Source organism: Lepisosteus oculatus, chromosome 15, assembly GCF_040954835.1.
Source record: "Lepisosteus oculatus isolate fLepOcu1 chromosome 15, fLepOcu1.hap2, whole genome shotgun sequence".
Taxonomy (NCBI): Eukaryota; Metazoa; Chordata; class Actinopteri; order Semionotiformes; family Lepisosteidae; genus Lepisosteus; species Lepisosteus oculatus.
Window position 1 is genome coordinate 14351934 of NC_090710.1, and position 13885 is coordinate 14365818.

Here is a 13885-nt window from a genome sequence, read left to right on the forward strand (position 1 = left end):
GTGTTAGAAACAGGTAATTCCAGATTGAAGAGAATGGCTAAGTGGTCAGAGAGGCCTAGATCAAGGGGGGAGCAGTGGGAGACAAAGGAGTCATTTGCAATAATTAGATCTAAGGTGTGTCCTTTGTTATGTGTAGGGGTACAAACAAACTGAGCAAGGTCAAAGCATCCCAAAAGAGAAAGGAAGTCTTTAGCCAGACTGGAAGAGGTTGAATCAATGTGTATATTAAAGTCCCCTAGAATAAGAAAAATGGGGAAATATGCGGATTTGCTTATTTCAAGTCAGTGATTCTAAAAGAATGCAGAAAGAGCTGTGCTTAAACACATCTATACAGCTTGCAGTGGTTCATTCAAGAGCTCTTGGGGATTCTTAAAATATACCTATTAAAATCATAAGGGGGATCTAGAAGACAGAGGTCAGCATGCTGGAAGTGAATTAAAATATACAAGAAGGTAGCTGTGTCAGCATGCATAGGCTGTAAAGGAACAAGTAAAGGTTTATTCCATGATGAAAAGAGAAGAAAAGAAACAACATTTTGGCTTTGGAGCCTTCTTCAGGTGTGAAAAGGGTGAAAAATCATCAGGTGATAAAGCATGGGAGAACAAAAGCCAGGAGTGGAGCAGGAAAGAAGCAGAGTGGACACTCAGGTGGTGTGAAGCCGAGATCTGCAAATTAATAGAGAGGATTAGTAGGAAACTAGTCTGTCATTGAGAGAAGGGAGAGGTGTATCCTTGTTTCAGGACAGCTTTGGTTTGGGATGTCTTTCTGCAATAGGAGTTCGAAACCCCTCTTTGAGAACGCAGATGGAGAGAAAAGTATGATCATGGCCGCTAGTGGTGAAATGAGAAACTTTGAGGTTTGGAGAGATCTTTGAACCAGTCATCCTGGTTTCTCATTTTTTTCCCCTTTTTCCTCTGGTAAGCGTTATAGGAGCATAAAGGCATGTACATCCAGGTTCAGAGACCGTTTCTTCCCACAAACTGTCAGATTACCATATCACCCTGCAACTCACAATGGGCAACCCACTGAACCTGTGCATGTGTGAGCCTGGATAGGAGACCTCCTGGGAAAAACTAAGGTTGCTGCTAGAAGAGGTGTTAGACGGGCTAGCAGGGGCCGCTCACCCTGTGGTCTGTGTACAGATGCAGCCATTCAAAATGCGCGGTACGGTAAACTACCCACAAGCCACCACGGGTCACTTAAGTGATTGGCTGGCCAAAATGACTCACAGGGACACTCATGGTGCATTGGTTGGCAGTGAAAAGATTTAATCATTTAATGTCTTTACTGTGCACATTTTAATCCGCTTAGTTTTGAATATTTATATGGAATTTTACCACTAAAGGGAAATTTTAGTAGCTGAGCATAAACAGAAGAGGAGCATAACGCATCTGAAGGTCATAAACAATATTAATTTAGGAACATAAACATTACTGTATGTACGTAAACTGTACTGTGTATGGCTGGTCTTGGTAGTTTAAAGAAAAAATACCCACCAGTCTTCCATTTCTTCCTAAACATTTTAAGCATGAAAGTTTTATGAAACAGTACCCAAATATGCGATTGCTGTATAGAATGAATTTTAATTTCTACCGGACTGTTACATTTCTACCGGACTGTTACACCAACGCATTAGCATGCTAAAGCGATTTCATTGAGGAGCCTAGCTTTCTTAACTAGTAAGTACTGTACTTCCTTGGTTTTGGAAGGGGGGAGTGTCTTTCGTTGGAAATCTCGCCCCCTGCTACTTTGACAATACCTGTGAAACTGGTTTAATTCGTCACAGCCAGCACTCCCGCAGAGAGGGGGGTTGTACTCCTTAATGTCGGAACACATCATTATATCTCATTTTGTATTTCTATAAAAAAAAAGTTTTCCCAGCCTAATACTATTGTTGTTATTGTTTTTATCCTGTAAAGCGCTTTGAGGAGCACAGCTTTCTCACCACTTAGATTACTTTTTGATACCATCCTTACACAAAGCAGAAACTTCTTGTATTTTCTGATGACATACAAGTGGAAAGATTACAGATTTTAATCGTCTTTTTTCTGAACCGGGGAAAATCTGATCATGTTTCTCTATAGCAATAATAATAAACATTATTTTACATATCACCTTTAAAAGTGGCATCTCAAAGCAATACAGTAGATGTAAACCATAGATTACAAAGTAAATACCCAGACAAACGCAGACGCGTTTCAAATAAAATGCTTTTATTCATTCAGCAGAGAGAGAGCGTAAAACCTGGGCGTAACAGCTGTTCCTTTTTCTGATCACTCGCTCTCTGGATAAACGCCTCGCCTGTCCTGTTCTTTGTTTTCCTAATTTGCTGATTATGCCTTCTGCGATCCACTCCTGCCCTCACACCTAAAGAAGACTATTTTAAATTTCTTTGCGCGGTCCATTGTGCAATTTACCCTTGTATGTGCTGTCCTAAAGGTGATATCACATAAAGGTGATATGTAAAATAATGTTTTTTATTATTGTTATAGAGAAACATGATCAGATTTTCCCCGGTTCAGAAAAAAAGATCTAAAGTATACTAGTTTGTCACTAGAATGCTTTTAATACAGTCTTTGCTGTGCTCTTGAGATCCTTGTGATATTTCGAGCTCTGGTTGAATGATAAGTGTTGCAGTTTTAATCTCTCTCAATTCAATTCAAGGTGCTTTATTAGCATGACAGATGGGTACAATCAGTGTTGGGTATTTACTTTGCTTTGAGATGCCACTTTTAAAGGCTTTAACTTGCTTTAATTCCACAAGTCTGAGTTCTTGTATCTGTCCTATCCAAACCCGAAAGTATTACAATATGTATCTTTATAGCAGGTGGTGTACAGCTTTTTAGTATAGATTACACTTTTCTAAAATGTATTTAAAAAATAAAAATGATTACAATCTAATCTTTCCACGTTTGATCCCAAGATCCCAAGAAAAATAAATCTAAACGGGGAGAAAGCTATGCTGAAAGTTTATTAAGGTACTTAGAAGACAAAGATATCAATTTATGTTGCATTTGTCTGATTGTGAATAAAAAAAAAACATATATTTAAACCCACGTTTGCGATTTAAATCAAAATGCAATTTAAATCAATATAAATGTTTATATTGTAACGCATAGGTGACTATTCATTGTTATTAAAATGACTTAAATTCGATCTTGTTGTGATATTTAGAAATATAAATTTGTTTGGTGCGAGTGAGGTTTTATTTAATCTCTGACTCAGGGAAACGTTTGTTAAAAAAAATTCATGGCTCCAGCGGGATTCGATCACAGACCGTGTGACGTCTGGAACCTAACCCACAGCGCCACCAGTAGGGTCACATGCAGAGTGCTGAAAAAGCACTACAGAAACATTATCAACAGACAATGTACAGCGTGTACTATTCTTGTGTTGCGGTACATGAATATAATTATATCGTTATTCATTTTTTTAGATACGCGATTCCATATTATATTCCCTTTTAATCAAATTCTAAAAGTATGCTTGTTGACTCCGGTATCACGTTAGTTAAAGACTTCGATGCTTAAACTGTTTAGGGAGAAATGGAATACTGGTGTGTATGTTTTCTTTAAAGTACCGAGACCAGCCATATACTGTATGTTTAAGTTCCAAAATTAATATCGTTTATGGCCTTCACATGCGCTACAGTATGCTCCTATTCTTTTTATGCTCAGGTACTAAGATTTCCCTTCAGTGGTAAAATTCCATATAAATATTCAATACTTAAACGGGCACAGTTAAGACATTAAATATACATATACATACTGTATACAGTACAGTTTGCATACAGTTATATGTTTATGTTCCTAAATCAATCTCTTTTATGAGCATGTGAAAGGCATGGTGAATCGATTCTCAAAAATTTCTGTACTTTGCATGATTGGAAACAAATGCGTGATTGCGAAATGCTGTGGTGTTACTTTTACAAAGACAGTCAATGAAAAAAAGAATGTGGACCAGGGCAATACTTTGAGTTTACAGCTTGTCCAAGGTCAATCATTATTAATACTATTAGTAATATCTTCGTTAAAGACTTTGATGGCGACAGCTCAAACATGTCAGTTGAGCTTTATTAGCTCCACCTTGCAGAAATTCCGGATACTATTATTTTAGTTGCGGTATTATAGGAGAATTTACGGTAACTCGCGGTAGACTGCGTAAAGCGCACCGCAAAATAATGCGGTATCGCCCACGCATTTTGAATGACTGCATCTGTAGGTCCTAGGCGCCGTCCTTCGGATGAAACATGAAACTGAGGTGCTGACTCTATGGTCATTACAAAATCCAAGGGTGTTTCTTGAAAACACTAATCCTGGCCAAATTTCCCATTGGACCAATCATGACCTCCTAATAATCCCCTTTATGAATTCGCTTAATTACTCTGTTCTGCTCCCCACTAATAGCTGATGTGTGGTGAGCGTTCTGGTGCACTATGACTGCCACTGCTAGTCCAGTTTGAAGGGAGTCACCTTTACCTGTACAGCTCTTTGAGTGGAGTGTTCAGAAAAGTGCTGTATAACTTTAAGCAATTCAATTATAATTACTGAACTCTACCCCCTAGCACTGGCTCACATTGATGTGTTTTTTTTCCTAAGATGTATGTTATGTAACCTGTTGTTGTTACTGCTGCTGTTCTGTGTTTGTTTTGTTTTGTTTCCTTAATGTCTTTGTATCCTTTGTACTGGAGCATACATCCAAATACGCATTTCATTGCACTTGTGCATATGACAATAAACTGAACTGAGATGAACTAACATGTTCCCAGTTTCCTTCCTGTTTCACCAATGTAGATAGCTTGGCATTTTTGCATGAGATGCAGAAAATAAGGTACTGATCTCTTCTTGTGCTAGAAATGTTAGGTATTTCGCTCAAACAAAATAGATCGCAGAGGTAGATCAGGTTTTAAGGTGTTCATACTCCGTTCTCCATTTTTCCCCAGCTTTGGTTGAAATATAATTAAATGTATCAGAACTACCAAAGCACGTAAGGGGAAACTACTAAAATGGAACCCTTTATTTTTAAATCTAGATAATGGTGTGTCCTTGACAAGAAACTAATGTCATTTTGTCTTTCAGTTTGATGAAGAATTTATGGCTCGACAAGAAGTCCAAGCTCAATTGCAGAAAAAGGAAGAAAAAATCAATGAACTAGAAATGGAAGTGCAAGCGTTTAGATCACAGGTAATACATAGTTTATTGATTTCCAAAATATCTGACTTTTTTCATAAGTGCTTTTTAATGATGAGTATACTTTTGTCACTCTTTGTTTTCAGAATGTTCTAATAAACTTAATTAGATTTCCATGTGTTAAATTAATTGCTTTTGCTGCTTATAATTAATATTGATTACATTTTTAAAAATATATATATATATTGGTTTGTGTTGGGTTGTTGCTTTCTGCATCAAACACTTCCCAAGTAATTAAGCAGAAAGGTTATAGACACTGCCGCTCCTCACTTTGCCTTTAATCACTGATCTTTATCCCAACGAAGGAAATTGTTCTTAAAGCAATTTATTCAGTCTTACCTCAGGCTGCACTATCCTGCAATGAAAGATAACTCTCAGCTGAATGAGAACTTTTTTTCTGATAATTTTTCAATTTCGTAAAGTAAACACATTTTAACAAATGCTCAATTGGAATGCTCAATTGAACTCAGAGTCTGTCGTTAACTATGGTGCATGTTCCCTGGACTGATTTACCGTGCAAAAAGTAAGTGTTATTGCTATTTTACCTGAAATTTCCTTGAAATTGCTCCTGGGCTCATTAACTCACTACACAAAATTTACATTTTCAGAAAGTGTTGCCTCTGTACATTTCTCCAAAGTGCAAATATTGTTAATGCTGCTAACCTTTTTGCACAGTAGTAGAGCAAAGTAGGAAAAAACAGTGAATTATTTGCTATTTTGTCCACTCTTGCTGTCTTCCCCTTACTTGTAATGAAACATAGAATTGCAGATTCCTTTCTTTATCAATGTTAGAATGCATTCTTAGACTTGGCTAGCAACAAGCTCTCTGGTAAATTCAATATAGGTTTTGTACCTCAAGAGGTTGTAGCTGCAAAGAGACCATGAATGACCTTTTGTGAGTCTTTAATCTAAAGCTGTTGCACAGATCAATAAATCATTTGCTCTGTACTATACAGTGTATGGAGCTTTGTTGCTCTGGTTGCAATGTTTGATTTTACCTTTGAAAAAATAAAATGTGGTCAAAATGTGTTGATCACTAAAGACACTTATTACAGTGTGCCCTTTTAGCTTACTTTAAATTGTTTACATAAAAATAATGACTACACAAAAAAAAACAATTGTAAAAATAATAACTATTTCTTTGTTGTTAAATATATAAGTATTGATGCATGATGAAAACTGACATTTGAACTATAAAAAATGTAAGGATTCTATTCATATGTATGATCAACATTTTGAAGTTGTAACTATATACAATGCTAATACAGTGTTGAAAAATAGCTTCATGGGGTACAGAAGTACAAGTCTGGAGTTTGTGATGCATATAATTGTCCACGAATACGTTGGGGTCACTGCACGGAACTGCAGTTGCTATTCTGCATAAATATGCACCTGGATGTTACGACAAGATTTACCCTTTATTTGAAAGAAGAACTGTCATTGCACAAGATTAAAAAGATGAGATATGTTTGTGAAGCTTGGGTTACCATAACTCAGACTGCTTTTTGCTATGTGTGACCTGAAAGCTCTCACTGCTGTCTGCGCATCATCATTGTTTTCTTGCTGATGTTCAGTTTCAGGTTTTCAGAATCAACACAGACTGTTTCCTACTGTACCTTCAAGTTCCCTGTAGCTATCTAGGAGCCATTTATCATCATCACTGCTCTCCAAGTATCTATCAGCACCAGATGTACAGTACATTGGAAAGAAGTTCTGGTCATCAACCATGAAAAATCACTTGTTAATTATGGTGAAACAAAAGCTGGTGCACCACTCTTGGAAACAAACTTCAGAAGGAAAAGCTGCAAAAAAGAAAACTATCTTAATGTTTTGAATAGCCTTATGTTCGTTATTGTCTTAAAAGAGACAGATTTCTTTGTTCTTGTCGAAGTATCGTACTTTTTTTGACCTAGAAAATAATATGAGCAGGTAACTGTATTTTTGTCATGTTGAAGTCTTTGTTGTTATTGATCCAAAACCTTTAAATTGCGGAATACAGAAGCTTTCAAGGAAACATCTGTGATACAAATTAATCAATGACTTTTTGCCCTGTAAAATATAGATTCAGAAAATAAGCTTTATCTCACAGTTCACCTGAAGCTCATTATTCCTGAGAGTTTACCTGTATTTCATCAATGAGCTGATCCATCAATGTGGAATTAAATCACAAGGATTATTTAAACAGCTTTCAGTCCCAAACAATCAGGAGATAAAGAAGACAAGGTTTATGATTGAATAAATATACATAGGTTTTGCTATTGCAATGGGAACTTTATATGCAGCAGTTATTCAGATCAACCAGTAGAACCTCCTCTTACTTCAATGACATGTTTTTTGTATCTTTAATACACTTTGACATTAATGCTCCAAATTGGAATTATTATTAACGTCTTTTTGATGTATATAATTTTTAGAAGTTTAGGCTCAAAATAGGTAAACATTTGAAACTGGTATGATTTTTGGATAGGCAAAGATCAGCATTAAATATAATAAATATATATACTGTGATGTTGGTTTATTCAAGATATAGATAAACAGTGGTAGTCAAGAAAAAGAAGACACTGTTTTTCGTACTGGGACAGCACACAGCAAAATTATTCATTGATCATCATTGGTGATGGTGGCTGTAAAGTGTAAAAAAATGTGCTTACAATTAATGACATTGATTAAGACTAATTTGTGCTTATTGTCTGCTTTTTGAAAATGTCTATGGGGGAAAAAAAGTTTTGACATCCTCATAAAATATTCTGCCTTAATGGAGAAAAAAGCAGATAAAGAGAAATAATCTTCATTTTAAAGTCTGACGTGACATTTGTTTGTCAGATCATGAGAAAAAGAGATTAGTGACCTCATACTTCAGCAGTCCTTTGACATTTGCCTTACATGTTGTATGTTCTGTAGAGTGCTATGTGATGAACCATGTTTCAGGAAGATGATACATTTTCCTGTGGTAGATAAATTGAATTATGTCCTTGATAAATTTGTATTGCTTTGACTTCTGCAGTTTGGAGCTGTGCCAGTTGGGGTTCCTACCGTCCAGTCGCCTCAGACCATTACATCATCTTTACCACCACCCCCACCTCCTCCTCCCTTTGTCTCAGGGACACCAGTACCCCCACCACCACCCCCACCCCCTCTTCCCGGATGTGTACTTCCACCTCCACCTTCATTCTTACATGAACCTGGAGTGCCTCTTCCCTGTGGGGTTCCTCCTCCACCTCCACTGGGATTTGGGGGGCCTAATTGGTCTCCACCACCTCACATGCTGCCTTTTGGGTTGAAGCCTAAAAAGGAGTTCAAGCCTGATGTCTCCATGAAACGACTCAATTGGTCAAAGGTACAGTATGAGTGCTGCACGAGAGAATTTCATTCAGCACACCAATAAATAATGGAAGAAGAAATATCCTTATATTTTATATGCAATTACCATACATTTACATTTTTTAAATATACTATATATATGGTACTGTTGGTAGTAAGTGTATCAGATTTTATTTTTTAAATGTCACAAAATACAGAATTTACTCCATTATTTGATTTGTTTTAATTAATCTTTGTTATAGAAATGGAAGGTTACAAATAAGTGGAAACCATTCTGGCTTATATAGTACAATGTTCATAAATCTCAATCTGTAGCTTCACACATAACTATTGGCAAATTGTTCACTTTGCAACAGTGATATTCACTAATTTTATTAAGTACTATATAGTAAATATGGTTAAATGAATGTAATGTGATTTTCTGATCTATTTTTAAAGTTTACTGAATGTTTATTCATTATAGTAAATGTTACATAATTTTAACATCCTTGTTGTGAGATATGGATAGATAGAAATAATATTATGTCATGTGTTTAACAAACTTTGCCTGTATACATATTTATCCATCATAAAGTACTCGTATTTTCAAAGATTATGAAGTAGTTACGTCAAACTGCTTCCGACACCTTCCTTAATTTAAGAAAAGTTTGTGCCACTGACTTAATGAAATAAGGAACACCAGCACTTATTGATCAGACCTTTAATGTTTATCAGTCTTTCTGTCTGAAGTGCAGCAGATAATAAAATTGCTCACCTCATTTTCATTTCTGTAAACTGAATTTCTTACATTTTGTTTTTTTCTTTGTGTAAAAAGAATACTTCTGTTTAGACAAGCAGATCATATGTATGTACAGTAGATGTAGTTTAGGTAATACTGCAAAATGTGATTTTAATAATGAACATCAAATAATACTCTATCAGTAAAGATTTATGGGTAACACTTTCATAATACTGTATGTATAAAGTATGAAGTTACTTGAATGTAAAGAGTATGCCTTATTTCAGCTATTATTGATAGCATTTTTTTTGCTGAAAAGCTTTTACATTTAATACGTTTTATAATATCTCAAAAAGTCCTCCATTAGACATGTTTCTGTTATTGAACGGTCTGCAAAGTTCACTTTCCTTTTTTGTGGAGAAGTCTTACACCAGCTTATGGTTTGCTAAAAACAGATGCTTTCTGTTCAAATACTTCCAAATGGGAAGAATTAGTGTCCATTGATAAAGATACTAATTGTTTGGAATATTTTCCCTTTTCATCCTAAAGCACATTCATTTCATTCTTATTCTTCAGCTGTTTCTCAAGCATTTATCTGAAATCTCCCTTCCTCCATGTGTCTTTTTTTTCCAGATCAGACCCCAAGAGATGTCGGAGGACTGCTTCTGGGTAATGGTAAATGAAGAAAAATATGAGAATCCTGAACTACTTACTAAGCTAGTACATACCTTTGGATCTCAGAAACATGGTAAGTTCCTTTTAAAGTGAAACATTGTTGCTCAGGAAAGTGTCTTTACTAATAAACAGCAAACTTTCTTCACTCTGCGTAACAAGTTGCTCATATAAAAATGTGCACTGTTTAGAATTATGTTTAGAATCTTTTAGTATACAGTGTTTTTTTAGATGACAGGTTTGTGCTAGTCTCCTTACTGACTTGTTGCATAAAATGAAGATTATTGTATTCCATGGCTGACAGACTAGCTGGTTCAAAGAAATTGAATCAGAAGGGAAATGATGCCCGCGGTGGAAAGTGGGGCAAGAGTTTTTCCAAACCTTACTGCAGCTTATTTTTCTTTGTTTTGTTTTTTTTTATCATGCACTTTTTGGTTTGTTTTTAATACCTACAATAAGGTATTTCATTAAGGTGATTTCACTGTTGGAAAGAAAATTTTTCTGAGGCTTTCTCTGCTGTCAAGTGTTAAGGAGCAAAACTAAATTAATCTTGCATTATATTGAAAGTTTGTTACAGTTATTTTCAGAAGTAGGAGAAAATAAATTTTTCTGCTGGTATGTGGACCTGCAGGGGATTTATTAACATTTTTGTTACCATTATATCTTGTTCATTAAGTGGATTGTGGATTATGCTTGAACAGAAGGCATATTAATTTGTTATGGTGCAATTTAGTATAATCTTTAATGCTGTTTTATGCTTAAGAACAGCTTGCTTACTGTGGTAGTGTGACTTAATTTTAAGTCTTGTGTAAATCAGTTTTTCAAAAGATAATGTTTATATGATTTTACTTATGGCTCAACTCAACCTGTATGGTGAAAATCAAATACCCTTTAATTATTCTTTATCTTATTAATAAAACACGCATCAAACATGTTTTGTTAGTATACAGATTTTCATTTTTTAACAAATGTCAGGTTTATTTTAAAGCTATTACACCATGCTTATCCCTATCTTGTTTCATTGTTTGCTATGCAGTTTAGCTTTAATCTTATACTAACCCATAAAAGTTAGCAACACAGTAGACTCTAAATTTATTCATACAATTTAAAATGGTATCATATTGCTGATTTAGCATACAAATCCAGGTGTAGATTGTGTTTTGTGATGCCAATATATCAAACACTAATGATAAGCACGACTCTGTCTTGTATTAGTGAATCTGTCATATACTTACATTCATTGCCATCCAGATTTACTCAAACTGCTTATGAAACAGGGAAAACAAAATGAGTTTACATGGTTAATGTGTCTTGCGTAGAAAGATTCTGAAAATTGTATGCTGTATTTGATAAAATTGCATAAGTTAAACAGTTTCGTAATTTTGTCCTAATTTATACAAGAAAACACTGTGGTCTCATGTATTAACACATTAAAGTATTGCTTGAGGTACAATTCAAAAACAAAAACTAAAAAAAAAAAAATACAAAAAAGCTGTAAGAACAATGTAAGCTTTTAGAACAAAATAGAGTCTATACAATCCTCACAAGGTGTCTTGTTCACTGTTTTCTTGAGTTTTAAATGGTGGTAGCACAGAGGAGACATTCAGTTGTAATAGGTATAGTCATGGTTATGTTGAGAGAGCTCTCCAGAGACTGCAGAGAAATGAAATTGACCACAATTTGAGGGTTAGGGAAGCATCCACAAAAATATGAAACTCACTAAAAAATATCAAACTTGCATTATTAATATGTTTAAGGCTATTGGTAAAGGAAGAGGACACAACTGATGCATGTTGCTACCATGGGCTTTGACTGTGAGTCAAGTGGTTCAGGAGGCAACTGCAAATTCAACAATTCAATTCAACAGATGGAGATCCCTAGTACAAAGTGGCATCTTTGGCATATACTTCTATTTTGTCTTCTTTAATGTGCAATTCCTGGCCAGGTTGCAAGAAAGATGTTTTTTTCAGATGGTGAACCACAGAAAGAGGCCACTCAGTTTTACATCTATATCTGAATGACATTTAAGCATATCTTATTGTCAGGTGAAACAAAATATTTCTCCCTGTAGTTGTTTTGCAGCCCATGTTTAAATAGGAGGAATTATTAGCTTTACCTGGTTTCCTCTGCTGCAAAGTTCAAGTTTGACTGAAAATGGATATGCAAGCATGACAGTGATCCAAAGCATACATCCCAATTGACAAAGAAATGTTTAACTAAAGACAAAATAGTTTTTTACAGGTCATCCCCAGACCCCAATACGTAGATCTTTGTATTTGAGTGGTTTTCAAAGGACTTAGAGTAATACTAATTGGAAGAATGATTAGGAATCTCCCCCAGAAGTGCCAGAACTTCATAGCATACTACAGGACTTATTTTGTCTGTTGAATTCATGATAGAGGAGGATTTACAAAATACTGACTACATGAGTATGAATGAATGTGAACCTGATGTCCTCTATGCTTTAAGTAAGAGAAATATGACTGCTGTGTGCTGTGTGCAATCAAGATTAAAATATGACATTTTTATAGGGTGCAGTATACAGTCTGTATTTCTAATGTAATCCATCTAATCTGTGGACAGTTGTTTTATTTCTTTTTCATTGAGGTACAAGTATAGATTAGTCCTGGGAGCACTGCAGGTGTAAACACATGGTTTTCAATTGTATACATACCCTGGAAATCTATTTAGTGAAATCTGTTTTGTCTTTGACAACCTCAAGGAGGTTAATCTTTTAGCCATTTTATAGTTCTTAACCTTCTCAAGAGGGATATTTAACTACTTCATACTGAACATCCTTGGCCTTTCTAAAGGCCTTTTGTGAGCCAGCATTCTTGATCGATGGCACGAGATTTGGGTTAAAATATCCTGCTGAACTTTGGAAACTCTGTTCCTTCCTTCCATCTTGGACACTAAGGCCAGACAAGGCAAAACAGTACTGAACTAGAACAGATCCACTTCTGCTCTTCACCAAAGGGATGTTGTTCAACACTGTTTTTTCAACAGAAGCCTCACCTTTCCTTTAACTGTTGGATCCCAGAAACGTCCCAGAAACCCAATTTGTGTTTCATCCAAACACATATTGTCCCACTTGTCTTGAGAGTCTTTGCTGTTTGGCAAGTTCACTACCATCTGTTATTACTTAAGTGTTGTAGTCCATATCTGGGTGTTACAACCAATATGCCAATTCCTAGATTTCTAAACACCTGGTTTGCAGATTTCTGTTGTTATGAAACATGCATTTTCATGCAGTAATGCAGTTAGGAAGATATTTTAACTATAATGAAGGTGCGTTCTTCGTAGCTAAGGGCTTTCATAGTGTTTGCCCTCCTACTGCGTGGTTTCTCAATCTCTCCCAGTTCTTATCATTTTAATTCATTTTACTCATCTTGTCTAATTATCTTGGTAGTTACTGTACTAGGAGTAAATATCATAGACAGGCAATACTGGTCTTACTTTGTTGATTCAGTGCTATTGTAAAAATAAGTAATGCTGGATGATTTTCTAGATCTCATGAACAAATCAGAATATTTTACATGTAAAGTAATTTGAATTTTCTGGTTTCCTAATTTTGAAAATTTTGGAGGAGCCAATTATGTAAATTATTTAATTATGTGGTGGCAGTTTTGGCTTTTTTATTCCTGTAAATATTTTGTGTGCCAACAAGCCTGATCAATAGGCTTTATATAGAGACAGTTCCACAAAGTTATAAAATAAATAATTAATGGTTACAGACTATATGTAACACACAGGACATTTATGCACAGCCTATATAATTATAATGCTTTGTATATCTTCTGTAACATTAATTGACAGTTTTTAAATTTAGAAAAAAAAAACTCAGTGCAAGCAGAGGGACTTTGTAAGCATTGCATGTTGTTAAATGTACTTTAGTTACAGTTTATCAAATCAAGGTGTCTAATAAATTTCATAGGCCTGTTCCTTTTTGTTTCATCTGATATTAAGAAAGGCTTACTACTTTTTT

The 13885-nt window shown here is 35.2% G+C and overlaps 1 protein-coding gene across 5 annotated transcripts in view; it reads left to right on the forward strand.

Annotated features, from left to right (window-relative positions):
* LOC102697182 (protein diaphanous homolog 3) overlaps positions 1 to 13885 on the forward strand; it is a 461123-nt gene that overhangs the window by 202819 nt on the left and 244419 nt on the right. For 4 of the 5 annotated variants that reach the window (XM_069178992.1, XM_069178995.1, XM_069178994.1 and 1 more), the window contains 3 exons: positions 5079 to 5183; positions 8194 to 8526; positions 9862 to 9976. In XM_069178992.1, coding sequence (XP_069035093.1) covers positions 5079 to 5183; positions 8194 to 8526; positions 9862 to 9976 — 553 coding nt within the window. The remainder of the gene's footprint in view (positions 1 to 5078; positions 5184 to 8193; positions 8527 to 9861; positions 9977 to 13885) is intronic. The other variant, XM_069178996.1, reaches the window with a different exon arrangement.